Source organism: Eumetopias jubatus, unplaced genomic scaffold, assembly GCF_037043125.1.
Source record: "Eumetopias jubatus isolate StellerSeaLion01/CBP00866 unplaced genomic scaffold, mEumJub1_p1.0 scaffold_1, whole genome shotgun sequence".
Lineage (NCBI taxonomy): Eukaryota > Metazoa > Chordata > Mammalia > Carnivora > Otariidae > Eumetopias > Eumetopias jubatus.
Genome location: NW_028274807.1, coordinates 205,365,713 through 205,390,289, shown reverse-complemented (window position 1 = coordinate 205,390,289; position 24,577 = coordinate 205,365,713). Strand labels below are relative to the sequence as shown.

General features: G+C 53.3%; 1 protein-coding gene across 10 annotated transcripts in view; it reads left to right on the top strand.

Moving 5' to 3' along the window:
- Positions 1-24,577, top strand: part of MYO9B (myosin IXB) — an 86,367-nt gene that overhangs the window by 15,319 nt on the left and 46,471 nt on the right. For 9 of the 10 annotated variants that reach the window (XM_088029110.1, XM_088029095.1, XM_028126841.2 and 6 more), the window contains exon 2: positions 3,245-4,140. In XM_088029110.1, coding sequence (XP_087885236.1) covers positions 3,301-4,140 — 840 coding nt within the window. In that variant the 5' untranslated portion in view covers positions 3,245-3,300. Of the gene's footprint in view, positions 1-3,244; positions 4,141-24,577 lie in introns of those variants that run through there. The other variant, XM_088029114.1, reaches the window with a different exon arrangement.

Genomic DNA, 24,577 nt, shown 5'->3' with positions numbered 1-24,577 from the left:
CAAATGGGATCCTACACTGTGTGGCCTTTTGTGTCTGGCTGCTTTCGCTCAACGCGATGTTTTCAAGGTCCATCCATATTGTAGTGTATATCAGGGCTTCGTTCCTTTTTATGGCTGAGTAATACTCCATTGCATGTAGGGACCACAGTCTACATTCACTCATCAGCTGATAGACACTTGGGTTGTTTCCACCTTTTGGCTGTTGTGAATTGTGCTGCTGTGAACACGCATGTACAAGGATTTCTTTGAACACCTATTTTTCAGTTCTTTGAGGTCTATACCTAGGAGCGGAATTGTTGGGTCTGTACGTTTTGTTTTTGTTTTTGTTTGTCCTCTTTCTTTCACTCAGCACACAGATTCTGAGATTGTTCCATGCAGTTTCATGCTGTTGCGAGGAGCAGAGGTTGGTCCCTTCTCCTGGCTGAGTAGTGTTCCATCGTGTGGCCGGTTTGTTCATCCATTCGCTGGTCAATACACATTTGAGTTGTTTCCAGTGTGGAGGTCTTAGAAACAGTGCCACAAAGAACATTCATGTACTATCCCTGTAGGGACATCTTCATTTTTCTTGAGTAACTCCTAGGAAGGGAACTGCTGGGTCACATGCTAGTTGTATAACCAACTTTTAAAGAAATTGCCTAAGTTATATTCAAAGTAGATGAGCCATGTAATCTAAATAAAGCGTGTCTGCCATATCCTGTGGCTGTTTGAAGACATTTAGCAACGTTTTATCTGTTGATTGCTAATCCCGCCTAAATGAATCAGTCCCAGGGAAATGCTCAGAGGTGTGCATCAAGATGTGTGTCCAAGAACTCAGAAACTAGCTGCCCACTGGTAGCAGAAAGGATCACATGGCTCACGATTTGTGTGTACAGTGACATGCCAGGAAGGCATTAAAAATCATGTTTCAGTGTGTATTTTATGACACGGAGAAACATTGACTTGTACCAACATATCACATAAAGAACAATCCAAGTTTCATTAACATGTATATAACATCTGTTAAACCGGAAGAAAACACACCAAAATTACTTAATTTAGGAGAAAGTTTAAAAAAATAAATATTCCCACCTCCCCCGACCTTCCTACACACCCGCCCACGGGAACTCTTACAACAGCTTCATTATGGGTAGTTTTGTTCAGCCTTGTGCTCCCCCGCCCTCCTAACACTGCGGCAGGACTTGGTTTCCCAGAATCCGAAGCATCTCAGCCTCTAGTGGCCCCTCACACTCCTGCTGCTGAGTCATGCTTCTGTTTAGGGTACAGGTCAGCAAACTTTTTTTCTTTCAGCGAACTTTTTCTGTAAAGGACTGGAAAATAAGTACGTTTGGCTTTCCAGGCCTTAAGGTTACAATTCTGTCACGACTAGTCAGTTGTGCTGTTATACCAAAAGCAACCAGAGATGATATGTAAACAAATGGGCTACATTCCAATAAAACTTTATTTACAAAAACAATGGGTGGGCCTTCCCTACCTTCCTCCCTCCTTTCCGCCTTCCTGTTGAACGAACTCCTCTTCGTTCTTCAGAACCCCTCTTAGATGTTGCCACTCTCCTAAAGCCTTCTCTGGCTCTCAAGGGTAATAACTTCTCGTTTGTGTGTGGTTGACACACTCTCGTATTTGTTTGCATACCAGCTGCTTCTGCTGGACTTTGAACCAAGGTCTGGTTCATCTTTGTATCCTCAGCTGCGCTTAGGTGGCCCACATAGGACCCACGCTGCATTTGTGTCTCTGACTCCAAGATGCAAAATGAACTGTTGGCAGCATTAGCAGCATTTTCTCTTTTTCCTCCAATGTCTTAAAAAGCAAATGCATTGGGCACCTGGGTGGCTCAGTTGGTTAAGCGACTGCCTTCGGCTCAGGTCATGATCCTAGAGTCCCAGGATCGAGTCCCATCGGACTCCCTGCTCAGCGGGGAGTCTGCTTCTCCCTCTGACCCTCCCCCGTCTCGTGCTCTCTCTTGCTCTCATTCTCACTCTCTGAAATAATAAATAAATAAAATCTTAAAAAAAAAAAAAGAAGCATGGGGCGCCTGGGTGGCTCAGTCGTTGGGCCGTCTGCCTTCGGCTCCGGTCATGATCCCGGGGTCCTGGGATCGAGCCCCGCATCGGGCTCCCTGCTCGGCGGGAAGCCTGCTTCTCCCTCTCCCACTCCCCCTGCTTGTGTCCCCTCTCTCACTGTCTGTCTCTCTGTCAAATAAATAAAATCTTTAAAAGAAAAAAAAAGCAAATGCATTTTTTTTTAAATAAACTTTTTATGTCGGAGTCATTTTAGATCCACAGAAAGTTGCAAAGACAGCACAGAGCCCCCTGTAACCCTCCCCTAGCTTCCCCAAATCTTAGATCTTATACACACCTTACCTTATCAGGGCATATTTGTACGACTAAGGGATGGACATCAGTACGCGGCTCTTAACCAGCCTCCTGATGTTATGCGGATGTCACCAGTCCTTCCATTCATGTTCTCTCTCTGGTTGAGGACCCCATCCAGGGAACCCCATTGGATTTAATTGTCACGCCTCCCAGTCTCCTCCTGTCAGTCTTCCTGTGCTGCTTAAGACCTTGGCAGTCTTGGGGAAGACTGGCCAGGTGTCCAGCAGGATGCCCTTGATGTGAGTCTGTCTGATGGTCTTGTCATGATTAGAATGAGGTCGCGGGTTCCAGAAGCAAAGGCACCTCTGAGCAGTCCTCTCAAACGAGTGGGGCTCTCCCTGATAAAGTCCTCCCCCATGGAGTTTCAGAATCCCTGATTTTCAGGGCAGGTTTAGTCTTGCTCAACCCAACATGCCTCCTCTGCCCCTCGTGTGTTTTGGGGACATAACCAAGGCCCACGGGGGAGCTTGGGGAGCTGCTGGGTGAGGTTTTGTCAGAGAGAGGAGGCCAGGAAGGATGTGGGTTGGGAAGGCCTTGACCAAGAGATGGTCATGGCCATTGGACTTGAAAGTCTTAAGAGGCTGACCCTGGGTGGGGTGGGGGGGGGTGGCAAGAACAGGGGTTGGGATGGAGCAAACTCCAGGGGACGAGTCTGGTCTTGGGGGGCAGGAGGTCTGATGGTGTCACTCTGCAAGAGTCACAAACCTTACGTTGGGGCACACTTAAGGACAGATGGAGACTCCTCTGCCCTTCTTGCTTTTGGAGAGAGCTCTGTTAGGGGCAGGGGATTTCCTTCTGGCCGAGGGGTGGGTGCCAGTGCCATCCCCACTCACCCACCCCCCACCACTCTGACCTTGCCGCCACCTCCCTTCCAGCTCCAGGACGCGCGCCCCGAGCCCGGGAGGCATGCTGAGGCCAGGCCGCCGGCAGGATGAGTGTGAACGAGGCAGGCAGCTCCGGCCGCGGGGGGCAGGCAGCCTACCACCTGCATATCTACCCGCAGCTGGCCACCAGCGAGAGCCGGGCCTCGTGCCGCGTGACCGCCACCAAGGACAGCACCACTTCCGATGTCATCCAGGATGCCATCGCCAGCCTGCAGCTGGATGGCACCAAGTGCTACGTGCTGGTGGAGGTGAAGGAGACAGGTGGGGAGGAGTGGGTGCTGGATGCCAACGACTCACCCGTGCACCGCGTGCTGCTGTGGCCCCGGCGGGCCCAAGACGAGCACCCGCAGGAGGACGGCTATTACTTCCTGCTGCAGGAGCGCAATGCGGACGGCACCATCAAGTACGTGCACATGCAGCTGGTGTCCCAGGCCACGGCCACCCGGCGCCTGGTGGAGCGCGGCCTCCTGCCCCGGCAGCAGGCAGACTTTGACGATCTGTGCAACCTCCCCGAGCTGACCGAGGAGAACCTCCTGAAGAACCTCAAGCACCGCTTCCTGCAGCAGAAGATCTACACGTACGCAGGGAGCATCCTGGTGGCTGTCAATCCCTTCAAGTTCCTCCCCATCTACAACCCCAAGTACGTGAAGATGTATGAGAACCAGCAGCTGGGCAAGCTGGAGCCGCACGTGTTCGCGCTGGCCGACGTGGCCTACTACGCCATGCTCCGGAAGCGGGTCAATCAGTGCATCGTGATCTCGGGTGAGAGCGGCTCGGGCAAGACACAGAGCACCAACTTCCTGATCCACTGCCTCACCGCACTGAGCCAGAAGGGCTATGCCAGTGGTGTCGAGAGGACCATCCTGGGTGCCGGCCCTGTGCTGGAGGTGAGCTGGGCCGTCGGTGGGAGGGGCCCTCTGCCTTAACGCATGGGTTTTATTCTTGTTCAGGTCTGGTGAGACCACTGCCCTCGAGAAGATTGTTGGTTATACTTACTTTCAGTTTCCTAAAAATTGTTGGGGGGGGCTGCTCAGCAAGCCACGCAGGGCCACACTGGGAAGCACCAGGGCTGTTGGGGAGACAGCTGGATTAGGGGAAACGTGGGCAGAGTCTCTGCTGTGGTTTTCATGGGAAGGACTGGGTGAGCCAGGGGTCTGCAGGCTTAGGATTGGCTCGGCTGAATAATTCCGGGGATCTGGGAAGTAGGGGTTACCCTGGGCCTGGGGCGATCAGGCAGGAGCTAGTGGCCCAGAGTGCGAGAGCCTGAGAACAGACGTGGGGATACGTGCTCCGGAATGGTTGGTTTGCGTACGTAAGGCACACTCACAGGCAAGTCCTTTGCCCTCAACAATTAGCTAGCCCTGGGAGGGGCAGTCCTTCCAAGGTCAGCCAGGTCCACCCGATAGGAAAGCATCAGAATGTAGGGGTGGGGGGAAGTCCTGATTAATACACTATTGATATCTGTGAGGTAGCAGTCTGTACCCCAGTTCCCAGAAAGAAGAGGATGGCGTGTCCAAACTGACCAATTCATGACCAGGTGTTGTCAGCGATGCAGCCCGTGGTATGGAAGGGAGCCGGCAAGGCAGGGTGCAGACCTAGGGCGTAGGGGACAGTGACGCCGAGGGAGGGAGCCTCCTGGCATCACCATAAAGGCAGTGGGGGCGTAAGTGCCCTCCACCCTCCATCCGGGGTCCCCATTGACCAAACTCCACAGAAGCCATCGATGATGCATCATTGTGGCTGAGCCTTCTGGATGCAGGGGCAGTGGCAATGACCACACAGCATCCCTCACTCTGGGGGTCTTGGGACCAGATGCATCCATGTCTCAGAACATGGTCTGATCGTCATCACCTGGTGAGGGCTGGGACGATGCAGGGGCCCAGGGTCTGTGCCTATGGGTTTGGAGTTCAGGGCTCTGTTCAGTTTTTTCTCTAATTAGATATTATAATAAGTAATTCTAATTAAGTTTTGTTAAATATAATAATAGAAGTTAGTATATTTTTTAGAGCAGGTTAGATTTATAGAGATATTGAGCAGAGTACAGAGAGTTCCTATATACCCCCCACTCCCCCTCCCCGTGCTTTCCCCATTATTAACATCTTGCATTAGCGTGGTACATTTGTTACAATAGATGAGCCACTATCAACACGTGATTATTAACTGAAGTCCATGATTTACACTGGGGTTCACTCTTGGTGTTGTATATTCCGTGGGTCTGGACAAAGGCACAATGTCACGTATGTACCATGACACTGTCCTACAGAGTAATTCCACTGTCCTCAAGTCCTGGGCACCTCCTATTCATCCCTCCCCACAGCCCCGGCAGCCACACAGCCTTTTACTGACTCCATAGTTTTGCCTTTTCCCCAGTGCCATAGAGCTGGATTCATCCTGGCCATAGCCTTTTAAGACCAGCTCCTTTCACTTAGTAACATACATTTCAGGTTCCTTATTGGCCCCAGAGCTCATTTCTTTATCTTGCTGAGTAACGCCGCATCCTCTGGGTGTGCTGTAATCTGTCCATCCACAGGACCCCAGACCGTCCTTTCACGGGATAAGGGGGTAGGGGACCTACCCACCCCAAAGCGTTAGCCCCTGGCCTCCGGCCGATCCCCTCCACCCCAAGCTGAAGGCCTGACGCAGCCACCTTGCTGCTGTGCAAATTCACTGAAAGCCTATCTGGGCTCTGCCCTGCTGAGTACATTTCAGTTCCTTTTCCTCTCTGATGATCTCTGAGATCATCAGCAAGAAATTAATTGGGATTGTACAGTCTGGCCCTACGTATAGCCAGCCTGTTTCTGCTATATATGTATGTATATATTGTGCAAACATTTTTTTTAAAGATTTTATTTATTTATTAGAGAGAGAGAATGAGAGATAGAGAGCACGAGAGGAAAGAGGGTCAGAGGGAGAAGCAGACTCCCTCCTGAGCAGGGAGCCCGATGTGGGACGCGATCCCGGGACTCCAGGATCATGACCTGAGCTGAAGGCAGTCGCTTAACCAACTGAGCCACCCAGGCGCCCTATATCGTGCAAACATTTTAAAAACTGTGGAATAATCAGGCACAGAGTGTGGTTTTTCTCTTCAATGCTATGTACCCTGCATGTCTTGTCTCCTTTGTTTTGATCATCTGTGCCTTTTACAAATATTCCGTGAGCATGTCTGCCATGTGCCAGGCACCGTTCTAGGCCCTGGGCTACGTGGCGGCCCAAATCTACACAAAGGCCTGCCCTCGCAGAGCAGTCGCCCCTCAAGGAGAAAGGTTTAAGGGAGCAGGAGGTGAGAGGTGACACTGAGCTGGGCCCAGAAGGAGGTCAGGTGAGCCAGCACAAAGAGGGGGAGGCTAGGCTGTGCCTCGAGGGCTGGAAGAAAGGCAGGGGGCCTGGAGGGTACAAGATGGGGCCAGAGCAGAGTAAGCAAGGGGCAGAACGAGAGGCAGTGGGGAGAGGGAGGTGTTAAGGAGGTGATGGACGATCGTTTGGGATCTTGTGAGCTACGGGGTTTGTGTGACATGGGAGCTTACAGAGGGCATCGGTAGATTGATCTGATGCCCTCCCAGCTCCAGAACTCAGCCTCAGTGAAGCTGCCTCGAAGCACCAGTTAGGGGCCACGGCAGGTGCTCTAGGCCAAAGCCTGGCACCACAGTCCCAGATGAAATGGAGCACGTCAGTGAGGTCAGACGTGCGTGAACAAGAGGGCGGATCCGGCATTTGCCAAATCAAGTGTTCTGCCAAGTGGACCATTTACCCTTCACCGAACCAGGCAGGCACGTGGCTGTGTCCGTGTTCCATGTGGACTCTGAGCCCAGAGGTCTCAACACAACACGGTGAAGAGGCGGGTTTGGCACCATGGTGCTATTTCCTTTTCTGGCTGAGGACCAGCCAGGGCAGCGGGCTGAGATCCGATGGCTCCCATGACAAATGACCACAAACTGGGTGGCTTCAAACAACAGAAACCTCTTCTCTGACAGAAGTGAGTTCAAGGGGTCAGCAGGGCCGTGCCCCCTCTGAAGGCCCTGGGGGAGGATCCTCCCTCACCTCTTCCCACTTCTAGAGGCTCTACCATTCCTTGGCTCTTGGCCCTACCACCCCAATTTCTGCCTCTGGTCCCGTGGCCTTCTCTTATAAAGACATCAGTCATTGGATTTAGGGCCCGCCCTAATCCAGGATGACCTCATCCTCACTAATTACATCAGCAAAGACCCCATTTCCAAATAAGGCTCCGCTCATAGGGGTCTGAACATGGACGTCCTTGGTGACAAGTCCGCCCACAGCAAGCCCCTCTGGAGCGATGGTTGGCAGCGAGCTGGTAGCAGCATCCGTGCCTTCTTCCCCGAGGGCCACCCCTGCCCCTGGTGGTCCTGGGAGCTCCTCCCCTGAAGCTGCCCCAAGGGATTCTGGCACATTCTTCCAGGGCCATTAGTCACCCTTCTTGCCTGGTGTCTGCACCTCGTGAGTCAGATGCCTCTGACCCCACCCGGCTGCCTCCCTCCAGCCTCCTCAGTGTGAGCGGGCAAGGCTGAATTTCCCCAGCGGTTAGGGTAGGAGCTGCTGGAGGGCGGTGCCCACGCCGGCCTCCAAAACAGACTGGAGCCAAGTCCACGTCATAGCCATAAACGTGCTTCCTGGGGCGACCGTTTGGAAAGGGAGAAGATTGTTTTAGTTTAGAGCTGGGCTTCTCGGCCAGAGCACCACTGACGTCTGGGGCCGGGCCATTCCCTGGCGGGGCCGTCCTATACACTGCAGGATGCTGAGCCATACTCCTGGCCTCCACCCACCAGATACCAGCAGCGCCACACACACACACACACACACGCCCCCCGTGTGATAACCGAAAATGTCCCCAGACATCACTCGGTGTCCCCTGGGGCAGATTATTCCCCAGGTGAGAACGACTGTCTTAGAGTCACAGCTCTGGATTCCACGAGACCAAGTCTTCTTTCCAGCGCTGACCGTTTAGAAATTGTTCCCAAGTTCCAGCCATTCTGAGCTAAGCCAAGAGTCACTTTCTAATAACAGGAATAATTTGTTATTGTGCCTTTGGGTCCAGTTTCCATCTTTCTGTGTCCTTACAACACCTCTGCCCATTTTAAAGATGAGGAATGAGGGTCCCGGAGAGGCATGCTGGTGTGCAAGTGTCCTGGGGCTGCCTTCACAAAGTACCAGAAGCAAGGGTGGGGGTGGGTGGGGGTGCTTAAAACAAACAGGAATTGATTCTCTCACAGCCCTGGAGGTCAGAAGTCTGAAATCAAGTTGTGGGTGTGGTGGGATCCTTCTGGAGGCTCTGAGGGAGAATCTGTCCCAGGCCCCTCTCCAGGCTTCTGATGGCCACCAACAGCCCTTCAGTGTTGATCGCTCAGCTTGTGGTAGCATCTCTCCGATCTCTGTCTCTACCTGCACATGGCCTTCTTCCCTTTGTGTCTCTGTGTCTCTAACTTCCTTCCTTATATAAGGACACTTGTTACTGGATTCAGGGCCCACCGTAAATCAGGATGGTCTCACCTTGGTATCCTTATTCTAGTTACATTTGCAGAAACCCTGTTTCCAAATAAGGTCCCCTTCATGATGGGTTCCAGGGATCAGGACCTGGGCATATCTTTTGAAGGGACACAAGTCAGCCCACTGCCGTCTCGGTTCCCCAGGCCACACCACAGGCAGCCATGGCTGGACCATGGTGGGAACCTGGCTTGGGTCTGAGCCTGAGTTCATGGTACCTCTCTATGGTCTTCATGAAAGATTTCCTCTCTCACCTTGTCCAGGGCCGACGAAGGCCCAAGATCAACACCTCTTGTAGCATTTGGGACTTTTTCTCAGCTCCCTGAAAGGAGAAGTTGAGTTGTTTTGAGGTTTGGGTGTCACCAGGCTGCCCCCACCCCCACCCCACCCCCCCGTCCTGTGGGTTGCAGCTTCGCTGTGCAATTCTGACCAGAAAACAGGAAGGGGGCACTGTGGAAGCCAGTTCCAATCAGCTGATCTGCCTGCCCCTGCAGTTAACTGTTACTGTTACTTTTTGTCACCGTTTCACACAATGTCACTCGGCCCTGCTCGGCCACCCTGCAGCCTGGCCTCCACGCTGCCTCCAGAAACATGACGTTTGTGTGGGACTGTTGTTTTAGCTCAGAAACACTGAGGGCGCAGAAGGCAGGCTCACTAGGGCAGTGAGAGGCCTGGGGTCCTCCCTCCCGTGCGCTGGGGTCCACTGCCCATCCCCGGGGGGGGGGGGGGCTCAGAGAACCTGGTGACTCTAGACGCAGCCACCGAGGCCTCCACCACAGGACTGGCCACAGAGCATGCCCAGACATGCTCCCCTCCCCGGGCCCACGGACCTCAGCATCAGGGCTGATGGTGTGGGCCTCAAGGTTGGGGTTCTCTTTCCTGAACTGTGACAGTTGCCACCAACATTTGCTGATGCGCACAGGGTTTTAATTTCGAAAGCAGAAATGAAACGAGGATGCTTGCTGGCCAGGCCATTTTCCCAAGCAGCTAAAGGCTGCTGCTGTGTCCTGGGGTTCTGGGCCTTCGTGTAGCCACCGTGGCCTGGCCCGTGCAGAGGCAGGAGGCTGAGAGCTTGTGACACCCTGAGCCACCTGCCATACCCACAGGAGGAAGCCAGTGACCTGGGACAGCAAAATATGGGACCCAAGGGTTCCTGGAGCTCGCAGCTGCCCCTGCCTCGCCTCCAGGGTTCCTGAAGGAACCAGTCCTGGGACTGGCATCTGTGCCAGCCTCAGTCCTGAGCACCAGTCCCCTTTAGGACCCACAACCCCAATCTCATATGACCCCAGGCGTCTCCCACCCGCCCCCTCCACCCACCAGGCTACTGGGTGTGTTCCCACGACCATCTATTAGCACTGGCTTGGTCCACCCAGAGAGCTCATCCAGAACTGTGTGCCATTATCCACTTGGCCCTTTATTCTCAGGGATACCTTCCCAAGCCATAGCCTTCGTTCCCACAACTGTGTGGACTGGCCAGCCTCTGCCCAGTGTTAGGGGCACACAGGTGAAGCCACTCAGCCAGGGTGACAGAGGTTCCAGAAACAAGGTTCCAGAAACAGGGGTTTGTATGCCTCTGCAGTTAGGGTTTCTGTTGAAGAGCTTTACTGAGACATAATTCACCCATTTAAAGTGTACAATTCAGTAGTGTTTAGTACACCCACATGTTGTGCAACTCTCACCTCTGTCTGGTTCCAGAAACTTGCCATCCCCCCAAAAAGAAACACCACGAGCAGTCACTCCCCATCACTCTCCCCTGGCCCCTGGCAGCCACCAGTCTGCTTACTGTCTCCGTGGATTTGCCTGTTCTGGACACTTCCTATCCGTGGGATCCTACGTTGTGTGGCCTTTTGTGTCTGGCTCCTCTCACTCAGCACGATGTTCTCGAGGTTCACGCATGTCATAACATGAATCAGGGCTTCATTCCTTTCTATGGCTGAGTAATATTCCGTCCTGTGGATAAGACCACACTTTGTTCCTCTCTCACCAGTTGTCCCAGGACTTCATTCCTTTGCATAGCTGAGTCTGCAGTTGGGTTTTCTCCTGAGCCCTGGTCCCCTCCCTGCCCTGACCAACGCCCCCCCCCCCCCCCCGCATCAGTGCCTCCCTGGCCCTCATCAGGAGACTCTCGGGGTTGCCTGAGCCATGCTGTTGGAGGGAAGCAAAGCCTGGCCAGCAGCCTGCTCTGAACATATGGGGCCCGCCTGGGTGTGTCAAGGGCAGGATGGGGCCAGTAGACATGCCTAGGTCGTCTTTCTGTCCGTCCGTGTCACCCATCTGTGTGTGCCTGCTACACCTGCTAAGAGGCTAGCAGGCAGAGGGAGGCTGGCGCTCAGGAGCAGTGGGCAGTGAACACACAGGGCAAGCCACCCAGGGCCTCCAGAGGCCCTCCATGGGCTACCCACGCCGAGGTGTCTGAGCGGGACAGGGTCTGAGGTAGCCGCACAGTGCTGCCTGGAGCTGCTTCTGGGTGCTGATGCAGACTGCTGTCATCCAGGGGGGGACCGGAGCGTGGGCAGCACAAAGACCCCTTGACCCCGGTGCTTGTTGGGCCTTAGAGGTTGTCCAGTCGCGTGACCTAGCAGGCTGCACGGGCAGGGGGCCAGGCGCAGGTGGCCGGCTGGGGTGCCTCCTGGCTGGGCGCTGCCCCCTGCCCTTTGTGTGTCAGCCACGTGGGGGGAGCGGGCTTGCCGGGAGGAGCCAGGGTTGAGAAACGGGCAGGTAGCCAAGGACAGGCCTCCAGGGGCCCGCTTCAGGGCATGGGCCACACAGCAGGGAGGAGGCTCAGGATGGGGAGGAAGGAGGGAAGTGGCTGGTGTCACTCACAAAGGAGAGCCAGAGCCTTTGCAGCAGGAGACGTGTTTGGGCCAGGAGTCTTTATCCAGGACCCCTCCATTTCCCAGATCTGAGGGCCCCAAAGACTGGGTTGTGTCTGCTGTACGTGAATGTGGAGGTGTTTTGGGGCGAGAGTCCTAAGAGCGCTTGTTCTTTTGGTCTGTTGAGGGGAAGGTTGGCCGCTGGTAGGGGGTGGGGCTTGGGCTTGAGAGGGTCTAGGGCGGCAGCATGGGGACGTGCTAGAGAGAGACATGCTGCCCAGACCAGTCCAGGGCTGAGTCTGGGTGCACAGGCCGCCTTGGACCTTGGGCTGGAGTCCCCAGATGCTCCTGAGTTGGGGGTGAGCTGGAGTGGGCGTGCAGCTTAGGCGGGGAGTGGGACAGAATTAGAGCTCCCAGAAGGCATCCCCCACACCCTGGCCAGCAGTCAAGGCTCGAGCTATTCTGGGCCATCCTTGAGGCCGGGTGACTGGAAGGTCACTGATGCGAACATCAGGGTCAGCCATCAACAGGGGAGGGAAAGAGAGATGCAGGGGTGGAATCCTGGGGAAACAGGCCTTTTAGGGAGATTTGGTGCAGGAATAGAAGAAGGTGATGGAGGCCGAGCTCCTGAGAGTCCATGAGGCAGGTGGGCCCCACTCAGGTGGCTACACAGAGCAAGGAGTCAAATCTCTGGCTGTTTTCTGTCCCCATTGTGGCTTCCCCAGGATGTTTGGGGAAGTCGCTTTGGGAGGGGGGGGGCCCAGGTCAGCAGAGCAGCCTGAAGGAAGGTAGGAGCTGAAGCCAGAACCTGGAGGAAGAGGGGCATAGGGCAGGGCAAACTCCACAGGGGCCAACAGGATGAATGAGGCCTGTGTGGGGCTGGCTTCAGACCTTACAGAGAGAAGCACATAGAGATGAAGGCCACCGATGCAGGGCCGGGTCCCTCTCTGTCATAAGGGCCATCCTATATGCTGTAGGATGTTGAGCAGCGTCCCTGGCCTTGACCCATTACATGCCAGGAGCAGTCCCTACCCCAGGCAGGATAACCAAAACGGTGTCCAGGCATCACCAAATGTCCCCCTGGTAGGGCTGAGTCGCCCCCACTGAGAATCAGCTTTAGGTTGACTGCATGCAAAGAACGATTTCAGTGTCACAGATGCTTTATGCCTAAATAGCTTCAGATTTTTTTCTTTCTTTCTTTTTTTTTTTTTTTTTTTTTGTAACATTATGCCATTGTACTCACACATCAACCCGACTATATTCAGCATCAGTACTCAGGGTGGCTGGCAGGCGAGGATGCAATCTCCTGCTGGCTTTCTCGGTCATTCCCTGAAAGAGGAGGCTGGTGCTGCTTCTCGCCCCGCGATGAGCAAATGCCCCCACCGGCCCCTCCCCAAGACCAGAAATCGCCTCAAGTTTTCATTGATGCCCAAATACTCTTGGGTTTGGCCTTTGAGGCGGACCTTGAGTGACATCTTTTAAGAGCTGCTCGTCAATACCAAAAAAAATGCAGTTGCTCTATTCGAGGCCCCCCAGAGCCAGGAAGTCGCGCGCTCCCTGCGGGCGTTGCTGCAGAGGAACTCCACCAGAGCACGCGAGTGGATTTCTCATGCAGTTCGCGCTGCCTCCAGTCCCTGGCATTCTGTCGTCCCTCCACCCCTGTCTTCCTGGTGTGACTTTCAGAACATAACGGCAGGTGTTGGCTGTGGTTTGCCTCATGTCTCCTTTAAGTGTCTCCCCGACAGGAAGCACACCAGGGCCACCATCGTGGTTGGTGCTGCTGGGGAGCACGTGTGGTTATCTGCCTCACTTCGGCAAAATCGTGACACATTACTGCTTTTGGTTCTACCCAGGTGCTTTTCTTCGCTTTTTTTCATATAATGCTGCTGCTTCTTTCTCCTTTTTTTTCTCTTCTTTTTCTTTTTTTAGTATCGTTGTCCTTATTTGAAGTATAATTTCTTTTCATATGTACCAGGAATTGGCAAACTACAGCCCACGGGTTAAATCTGCCAGGGCTTGTTGCTATATATAAAGTTTTGTTGGCACATAGCCATGCCCCCTTGTTTACCTATCCCGTCTGCGGTAGATTGCACTCTGCCTTTAGCAAAGGCTGGGCAGAACCTTTTTTGCAGCAGACACCAGAAAGCCCACAAAGCCGAACATATTTATCACTTGACCCTTTACGGGGAAGGGTTAGCTGACCCCTCATACCTGTACGTTCGTTCACATAGAACATTCTGGAACTTGCCACAGTTAACTTTCTTCGTACCCTCTCCTCACCTTCTGCTCAGCTCCCACCCTCATTCCAGAGAACTGCTGTCACCAACTGAAATCTTCTGCATTTGTATCGTTCGTAAACATGTACCCACAGTGGGGTCTGTGGTATTGTGATTTATAATAAGAAACATATGTTTGGTTTAACTCCTGTTCCTGGCACAGAACTCCTAAAGCCCTTAGAATTTCCTAAGTGATGAGAATAAGAAGGTGGTTATATTAATGAGGTGATTTTTGGAACGCACCTAAGGATGGGGGCTGGCTGCCAGGGGAACCAACCATGTGATTAAAGGGTTGGAACTTTCAGCCCTGTGCCCCTGACCTCTGGGGAGAGGAGGAGGGGCCAGAGGTTGAAATCAGTCACCAGTGGCCGATGATTTAATCAGCCATGCCTTTGTGACGAAGCCTCGGTAAGAACGCAAGAGGAGAGAGTTGAGAGCTTCTGAGCTGGTGAATCCGTGGAGGTGCTGGGAGGGCGGTGCACTCAGAGAAGGCGTGGAGCTTCCCTCGTACCCTGCCCTGTGCATCTCCTCCATCTGGCTATTCCTCAGCTATATCCTTTTATAAGAAACCGGAAATGGAGCGAGTAAACTGGTTTCCCAAGTTCTGTGAATCGCTCTTGCAAATTAATCAAACCCAAAGAGGGGGTTGTAGTAGGAACCTCTGACTGATAGCCAGTCGGTCAGAAGCATGGATAACCACCTTTCACTTGGCATCTGAAGGGGGGAGCGTGCAGCCTTTGTGGGACTGAGCCCTTAACCTGTGGGAGCTGATACTACCTCAGGGGAGACAGTATCAGAATTGATTTGAATCTTAGAACACCCAGCCGGTGTTGGAGGAGAGCTTGGTTTGGCCGGGGTGGGGGCGGAACCCACACATCAGAATTGGAGTCAGAACTGTAGAGTCTTTTTTTTTTTTTAAGATTTAATTTACTTATTTGAGATAGAGCGAGAGAGTACGAGCAGGGGGAAGGGGCAGAGGGAGAGGGAGAAGCAGGCTCTCCACTGAGCAGGGAACCCGACGCGGGGCTCAGTCCCAGGACCCTGGGCGGGATGTGGGGCAGACGCTTAACCGACTGAGCCACCCAGGTGCCCCAGAACTGTAGAGTGTTAAAGCGGTTTGGAGGGGTCAAGAAAGGAGGCCTGGGATATAGATGTCCCAGAAAGTTCAGCAGGGCCAGCTCCAACCTGGGGCTCTGTGCGGGGCTCCTTGCTCTCATGCTCACCCACTCTGTGTCCCATGGACAGCTGACAGTGCTTTAATAGCCAGCCTGTTTTGAGCTCTGGCTGAGGGTGGTGGGGGCCATGTGGGGCCCCCACCCAGCCTTGTACCTTCCCAGAGGGCCCTCAGAAGGTTTCCAGCTGCACCCTGGGCCCTGAGGCCTCCTGCACCCCTGCCTACAGGGCAGCGCTGTCTGCTGGGGTCACAGCGGGATGAGGACACAGAGTGAGACCCTAGTCCACCTGGACACCCTCCCCCCCCGCCCGCAACAATCCCGGGATCTTCCAGGAGCTGCTCGGAGAAGCAGTGTGAAGGCGCTAGAGCTGATGGGGCCAGGCCGGAAGTGTGCACCCAGGGCTCAGGCACCCCTGAAGGAAGCTAGCTAGTGTCTGAGGTGTCAGACATGTGTCGAGGCGGACTCACGGGAGCTCACAGCTGGGGGATGATGACTCAGCCAGAGAGAGGAGCGTGAGGACGAGTTTCTCGCGGCCCAGGGTGGGGGCTGGCGACGTTCCCGGCCGCGGGACTTAATGAAAACCAGCAGGTAGGGGTACTCCCACATCACTACAAGGATGTCCCCAGATGCAGAAAATGGGGAGCAGCTACCAGGAGCACCCAGAATAGAGACGGAATGACAGGACACAGTCCAGCTGCAAAGTGGGCGGGGCTGCAGAGAGAGTGGGGGAGGTGAGGAGAGCATAGGAGTGTCCTACAGCAGTGGTGTGGGGGGAAGTACCAGGAAGGGGTGGCCATCTAGAAGGTGGGGCTCCCTGGTGCTCTCTTCCCCCCCTGTGCCCTGCAGACCTGGGGCTGCCTTTCTGGTCTGCTGCCTAAAAAAGTGCAGAGCCCTGACACTGTGCAACCGTCGAAGGATATTTTAGACAAAAGGGGAACTTATATTTTTGGGAACGCTGTGTCTAAGAGGAAAGTGAAATTATGGGGTGTATTTTAAGCACCCAGAAAGGCCTCCCTGGAATTTACAGAAAAGGTTGATTAAAAGGCGAAGCAGAGCTTGGGCCTGGGACACCCCTGCCACAGCCACCGCCTTTTCCGAATGTTCTGGACACTCTGCTGCACCAGGATTGGAGAGGGCCAGGGAATGTCTGCCCATCTATCAGCTACATCTGCCTTGCTGTTCGGGCGGGAACGCAGCTGGGCCAGGAGCAACCATACGGCCTGGCAGCTGATTTGTTTCCTAGTGATTATCCAGGATGGAGGGACTCCAATGCCCCATCCCCAGCATCACCGGGAAGCTGCCCTCTGAAGTTTCCTCTCTGTCAGCCAGCCACCAGCTGGCCACAGCCAACTCCCAAGGCCAGACCCTGCAAGACACCAGTTACCTGAGGCCCCTTGAGCCTGAGGCTCGTGTTCACCTACCCAGCTGCTGACCTGACCTGTGACCCCAGAATGGGGTTCCTGACCAGTTCCTCTTGGGGGAGGGGAGAATGGCACCACATGGCAGCAGTCAGACACCCAGGCCCAGAGTCCTCCATGAAGTGGGCCCTCGGGGATGCTGTGTGGTATCATCACCCCCGTAAGGTGACCCCCTGAGAACGTACAGAGTTCCATTTAGCCTTCTCTGACTGCCGGGTCTCCGGGGCAGCTGATTTTTTAACAGAGTTCAAGGCTCAGTTCTCAGCTGGGGTGATTCTGCCCAGAGGGCACGTGTGACCATCTGGAAACTGGCATCTAGAGGGTAGAATCCAGGGATGCTGCTCGGCATCCTCCAGTGCACAGGCCAGCCCCCTCCACAGAAAAGGATCCGGCCCCCAAATGCCAGCAGTGCCAAGGCCGAGCAATCTGCTGGAGTTTAGAGGCCTCCAGGATATGCAGTTACAAAGCCAGCCTGGGGCTCTGGAGCCACCACCTGGACAGAGCTTGTTGGGGGTGTGGATGTTTTGAGAGATGGTAAGCAGTGGGGGGAGAGGGACGATGACAAGGACACACAGCCCCTGAGGGAACATCTTCAGTTCTGCCAAAGTGCCTGGACCAGTCCTTGCCCTTCGGTATGCAACCACGCCCCCTTCCGCCGGAGTTTACCACCTGCCAGACTTCAGGGCCTGGAGCTGCCCCCTGCCAGGAAGCCGGGAAGACAGAAGCAGGACTCGTTAGCCCAGCTCAGCTGCCCGTGTGCTGTGTGACCTGCGGCAAGTCTACCTCTCTGCGCTACCTCCTTCCTGATACCTCACCCCAGGACCTTTGCATGCACTACACCCTCAGTCTGGAATGCTCTTACCCCCAGTAATCTGGCTAAGTCCTAGCCCAAGGCCTTCTGGGAGAGTCAGAGGTCGAGATGTGTCATGTGGCCAGCAGAGTCATGCCGCAGAGCCAGCACACAGCATGGCTCCCGCCACCCAACATCCGGAGGCTCTGAGGGGCCATTTGGTGTTCAGGGGCCACTTAGTCTAGTTAAGCAGCCCCAAGTCTCATGGGGAGCCGAGGACAGCCCTCCTGGGCATGGGCAGGCTTCCACACCCATTCCAGGGCTGAGCCCATAAAGAAGATAGGAGATGCCGGGGAGGGGGCTTCGAGAGACACAAAGGCTGGAAGCAGGGTGGTGGGGGAAAGTCAAAGGGAAGATTGTGTCCGCCTGAAAGAGAGACGTTTGGGGCACTTGCCCCCTGACTGCTGGAGCCTTTGGTTCCAGTGGTCCTGGGCTCAGGTCAGCACCAGCCGTGGTTCCCCCAGACCCGAGGACGATTGAGTGACCCACCAAGGCAGGCCAGGATGTTGCTCCTACTGCCCCTTTTCAAGGCAGAGTGGATACAGTGGAGATTACTCAGTTACAAAAAGGAATAAATCACTGATACATGCTGTAATGTGGATGAACCACAAAAACAACGTGCCGACCAAAAGAGGCCAGAACATGAAAGGCCACATAATCTGTGATCCCATCCATGTGTGGCCCGAAGAGGCAAGTCCAGAGAGACAGAAAGCAGATTAGCAATTGCCAGGGCTGAGGGAGGGGGACGGGGAGTGACTGCTCATGGGGATGGAGTCTTCTTTTGGGGTGATGAAATGTTCTGGAACTAGATAGAGGTGATAGTTGCCACAACATGGTGAACGTACCAAATGCCACCGAATTGCACATTAAAATGGTTAAAATGGTGAATTTGATGTGATATGAACTTCACAGTTAAAACGGAAATGCAGAGTGGTCTCACCATATCTGGAACACTGCCCATGGGGACCCACCACATTCCCCCCCTTTGGTCCCCTCCCGTAGATCTTGCATCCTGCCGCCATCAGTAGCTAGAGCAGAGAGGGTTATAATGAATACACGTCCCAGACCAAATGCTATAGACACAACTTCTTAGACAGGAGCCCCCCAAACATCCTAGAGCCTAGAGTTCCATTGGCTCTGGCCTCTTTGGTGGCTTCAGGCACGCCTGAGTGCCTCCATCTCCCTGAGCCCCATCCCTAAAGAACAGGCCACAGGACCCTTAAATGGAATTTCTCAAACAAGGGAGGCAAATGTCTCAAAAACGTTTTATCCAGCCTACTTTTCCGGCCATGGAAGCCCACTTTGAACATTCATTATGCTAATTGCTGAAACTCCAGCTGCTGAGTGATGGTAAAATTTGCCAGAGTGGGTTGGCACTGGCTGCTCCAGAATCTGTATCCTGGATTAGGCCACTGCCCTTACAGAGAGGCTTGGACCACACTTCTGCAAGCTGATTCTACCAAGGGCCCCATAGTCAGCATTTCCGGATTTTAGCACCATGTAGTCTGTGTCTCAACGACTTTACATTGCCCTCATAGAGCAGAACAGCCACAGATAATCCATACCTGAATGGGTGGGGCCGTGTGCCGATAAAACTATTTACAAAGACAAGTGGTGGTAGAGAAGCATCAGACAGACCCAAAGTGAAGAACCTTCTGCAAAATACCGAACCAATCCTCCTCAGAACTGTCCAAGGTCTCAAAAACAAGGAAAGGCTGAGAAACTTGGTATGGAGACGCCAAGGAGACAGGATGACTGAATGTGATAGGGAATGCTGGATGGGATCCTGGAACAGAAGAGGGACGTTAGAGAAAAACTGAGGACATCTGAATAAAATGTGGACTTAGTGAATAAGAACTTATCAATCAGTATTGGTTTGTTAGTTCTGTCAAAGGTAATGTTAATACGGGAAACTGGGGGCACCTGGGTGTCTCATTCAGTTAAGTGTCTGACTCTTGGTTTCGGCTCAGGTCATGATCTCAGGGTCCTGAGATCGAGCCCCACGTCGGGCTTCGTGCTCACCCGCAGAGTCGGCTTGTCCCTCTCCCTCTGCTCGCCACCCCCCCCCCGGAATAAATAAACAAAATCTTTTAAAAATAGGGGAAACTGAATGTGAGGTACACAGGAATTTGCTGCAATATTCTTATAACTTTTTGTAAATCTAAAATTAAAAGTTTATATTTTTCATAAAAAGATAGCCAGATTTGGCCTGTGGGGCATAGTTTGTAGACCTGGGGCTTAGATAAGCTCCCACCACCTTGGTGAGTTGTTCAAAGTAAATCTTAGGGAAGACCCTGGCAGACTGGAACTTGGACCTCTCACACCACCACTAGAGATACTTCCTTCTCAAAACAAACCCTAAAGCCATAGTTCTCATCCTTCCTTGAATCAGAAGAACCCCCTCGGGCTCTGGTTTAAGAATTTAGATTCCTTGGCCTTTCTAGAAATTCTGCAGGTCTGGGATGGGGCCCAAGACTCCATATCTTTAACAAGGCCCCACAGCTCATAGTTGGGGTCTCCACCTTTTCTCTCCTTCTCCCCAACCCACCAGAGTGGCACGGTAGTGGTGATTTCTCTGGGGGAAGCGGCCACTGAAGTCTTGGCAGTTCTGACAGATTCCCCACTACTGTAAGCAGGGAGCCCCAACATGACAGGTTTGTCCACCCCAGGTATGGAGGGTGGGTTCAAAGGCAAGCCCTTCCCCAGGGATGTGGAGAGAGTGTGTAGTGCCTGCAGAAGAGTGGAGAGATGTTCTGGAGACCCTCCAGCTCACCCCTGGGAGCTCACATTTCCTCATGCATGCAAATGCTTGGTTTTGCTGCATAGAAAGTACCAAAAGCCCTGCTGTTCTCATCATTGGCACTAGAGTCCGTGCCGTTTGGGAATTGGGTAGGGAGGCAGTCGTCCTCCCAAGATGAAACCTTCCATAATGAACTGCCCACTCACAGAATGGGTCCCCTACTCAAACTCTCCTCTCAGCTCAGCAGCCCCGGAGCATGCTCTCTCCCAGGTGCATCCCACCTCACCAACGCCACACTAATCAGTTGCAAAGTGAGGTTGAAAAGTCCTGCAAAAGGTGCAAGATTTCAGAAAGTCATCAAGTGACCCGGAGGATTGCTCTGACTCCAGTCACTCAGCCACACCCACAAGCAGCAGGTGGGGAAGAGAGCTAACGATGGCAGCCTGGGCTTCAGAAGGGAATGAGTCTGTCACGCTGCTAAATGTAAACGGGTGCAATCCGCCTATTGAAAGGAGAGGATTTTCAGCTTGGCTCACAAAGCTGAGTCCCAACCTTGTGCTGTATGAACAAGGCACACCTAAACCAAAGCAGTTCAGGGAGCTAAAAATGAAAAGACAGGCCCAGATGTAGCAGGCAGATAGAAACAGGAGCGAACAGAGCTGCAGTTCCATGGACACAGAGAAGGCCGAGTTCAGAGCTCTGGATGTTACATGTGACAAAGAAGATTTATCATAATACCAAAAACCTCAGTTTACACTTAAGGTGTAGTAGTTGGCAATATCTGCACCAAACAACACAGCTGTTGCCTTTACAAAGTGGAAATTCTAGAAGATCCTGAGAAACAGCCATAAACACATGGCATGAGACTGGTTGTGTGGACAGCAAATCGGCAGGGATGTAATATGCCCAAACCGTGTATTTAGGCACATCTATGGACCTATCATAAGCCCTTCACTTTGATAGGAGACTAAATCTGAATTATTCATGGAGCATTCACAAGACTCATTCCTATATCAGGCCACGGAGAAAGCATCTAGAACTTCCAAAAGTAGGACTATTACAAGCAGCACTCTTAACAATGCACTGAAACTAGAAATTAATTTTTTAAAGACCCTTGCACGTGGAAATTTTTTTCAGAAAGAAACCACAAGTCTCTATTAAACAACTCTTGGATGAAGGGGCATCTATAAACCAAAATTAGTGGTTTTGTAAAAATCCGTGACCAAAACTATATGTTATCAGAATCCACAGGACTATGTAAAGCAGTACCAAGAGGGCAATTCGTAGCCATAAGCACTTTATAGTCATAAATATGAACAAATGAAAGTAAGTGAATTAATTTCCCAGCTCAAAAACCTGAGAAAAAGAACCAAGTAAACCCCAAAGAGAATGATTTGGCTGTCAAAATGGATAAGATGAGCCCTCGGGGATCATTTGAATTCCTCAAATGTTTTTGGTGCAGTAAGAACCAAGCAAGGCCCTCCCCCATCAAAGCTTGGTCTGTTCTTTACTCTCTGTGATCGGGCACGTGGTTTCATTATAACCTAAACAAAAATTTAGTGAAATACCAGATACAATAACTTGTTTCATACTTGGTTTCTTTTTTATCTTCCTCTTCCTTTTTTTTTTTTTTAAGATTCCCCAATCCCACGCCCCAGCATGGTTTGCTTGAGACTTTGGCCCTTGGGAGGAATCTATCCATTTCAAAGAGCCTGTTCTGGCTCCAGGAGCCCTTGCTGGTTTTCAGTGTTTCTGTCCGAGTCTGCGGCTGATCGTTGGTGCCAGTGCAGATAAAAGTGACAGAGCCCATTACAAACTGGGGGCACGGAGGTAGGCTGAGCGTCCCATCCCATTGTCACTTGGCTCTCTGCAGATGCCTGATGTCCATTCACCCGTCTGTCCAGCAGCTGGCTGTCAAGAGCCCACTGGGTGCCCCCAAGCCCTATGGGCAACAGGAAGGAAACAATCCAGGCAGAGGCCAGGTGTCGGCAGGGCCCTGGAAAACCTCCATTTCTGAACATCTAAGAATCAGGAGCCATGGGGTTGGATGTGACCCCTCCACTTCCTGCCCACACCCGCAGGCCCACGGAGCCTATAGTGCCACCTGGGCAGGCTGGCAGTGGTGGTGGGAACGGGGAGGGTCCTTCCTCCCACCCCACAGCCACCTCCTCTCACCACCACCCCCTTCCCATCATCATCCCTGTCCTCACCCGGCATCTTCCCTCCCTAGAACCGGCCCCCGCTCCCTGTATGACAGTTCTCTGGAAAGCACTTTAGCTGTACTTCTCACTTCCCCACCTCCTGTGACCTTGCTGCTTTGAGGTCCTGCTTCTCCGGGTCCCTGATGTGCCCTGGGAGACCAGTCAGTCCCGCCGACTCTCACACCCTCTCCTGTTCACCCGCCCCATGTCCGAGTGTCAGAGTCTTCTCCTGCCCGTGGAGCAGGAGAACCCCTAGAACAGTGGCTTGTCCTGTAAGGGACCCCAGGTCTGTGTTTTCAGCCCTGCCGCTGTAGTCTGAGAGCAGACACAGACCACACGTAAACAGACGTAGCTATACGCCAAGTGGAACTTTATTCTCGAAGTGAATTTTTGGAAAGTTGAATTGCACATCCTATTCATGTGTCGTGAAATACTCTCTTGATGTTTTTTTTTCAAGTGTTGAAAAGTGTGAAAACTATCCTTAGCTCGTGGACCATACCGAAACAGTTAGCTGGCCATAATTTGCCAACCTTGGTAGAGATCAGAGCCCAAGACTGCCCTACCCTGCCAGACGTCAGGGAGGTGCCCTCCACATAGCCAAGTTCCCTTCTCGTACAGACCATCTGTCCCTGCTTCAGGCTACAATGGCAGATTCGGGTCATACTGACAAAACCCCAAATACTATGTGGCCCTTCACAGGACGAAGTTGCCAGCCCCTGGTTCCCATAGTCTCATTTCATCTTTAAACAACGCGGGGAGTCAGAGGTTCTCTCCCTCATTTGACAGGAGAGGAATCTGAAACCCAATAGCACTGAACCAGTTTGCGCCAGGTGACCCTCCCCTAGGCCACCGGGACCCACTGGAATCCCCTGCAGACAGAGCCATTTGCCTGGGCTCCTTGCCAAAAGTAGCCCTCCACCCCACGCGGGGTTATTTTCCCAGCATTTCCACCCAGGAAAGCCCCAGGTTGGAGTGGACGCCCCTTGGCTGTTTGCTCAGCACACAGGGCAGAGCAGACCCTCCAGGCTCCTCGGTCCGTGGACCACCTCGGCAGATACCGCCTGTGGAGCTTCTGTGCTCCCATCAGGCCCATGAGACACCTCCTGGAGTGCCTCCTGCCGTGTCTGACCATCGTCTGTGTCCCCAGATGGGCGAAGCCTGTCAATGGGTGCGGGCCAAGTGCTGTTTCATATAGCAGAGTATCCCCAAAACATGGAGAATACCATGGAGAAAAATAAGTCTGTCCCACCCTGCCACCACCAACCGCCAGTCGCTCCCAGTGTCATGTTCTCCCCACCCCCACCCATGACTGGAACAGGAGCCCAGCAAGGGGGAGACACTCTCATTTGGCCCCATCTTTAGGCTTCATTGTTGCCTAATACCTACTGATGTTCTTTCACCAAAGGAGGCGTGTCCCCACAACCCCAGTCACTCCTCTGTCTCCATGCCCAGTCCGGGCTTGGACATGAGAGATGTGGAAGTCCCGTGTGGCATGTGGTCTGAGGCAGGGACAGAGGCTTCACCCCGAGGTGGCATTGCCCAGGGAGGGGCTGCATCAAGACCACAAAAGGTGGTGGCTCCTCGAGGTGGTGACACTCGATCCGTGGCCAGGGTGGACGTGCAGTTATCCGCTTCAGAGCCCCACCATGCTGGGGGTTCACCGAAACTGCAACAGTGCCAGACACACAGCAGCCAATCAATAAATTGTTGCCAAGTGGAAGGATGGATGGACGGACGGACAAATGAATGAGTGAATGAGACCACATGCGCCAAAGCCTCACAAACACTTGGGAAGTGAGGTCCCTGTGACTAGAAGGTCAGGAAAACAGAGAAGGCCGACCCCATAACCAAAAGAGAACTGTTAGAATGATCTAGAACTTCCCTCTGAGAAAGGATGGCCACGGGTAAACCTGGGCACAATGGAGTTATCATGGGTTAGGCCACCTCAGCCTGGCTGGAAGGACAGCCACCCTGGGTGGTGAGGCTGGGGGACTTCTCCACAGGGGATTCCCAACTCGAGGCTCACCTGTCAACATGGGAGATAAGGCAAGCGCATTTGCCTTCGTGAGCTCATCCCATGTTGCTTTCAGGTTTTGAAATCCGAAAGCAAAACAGTTTGCCCAATGCAGTCCATCAAGGCTTGTTTGGTTTTGTGTGGGATGTACAAGAGACCAGGTGTAAGCTCAGAAGCAGCTCAGGCGTCCATCCGCCTGGTCGCCAGGCCCAGGGTGAGCGGCCTCAGCCAGGGCAGGCCGGCACCCCGAAAGGTCCCAGGCTGTGGGGACTGAGGGGCCGGTGCATGGAGCGTGGGCTGGGAGTGAGGACACTGGATTCAAACCCAGGGTCATGTCAACT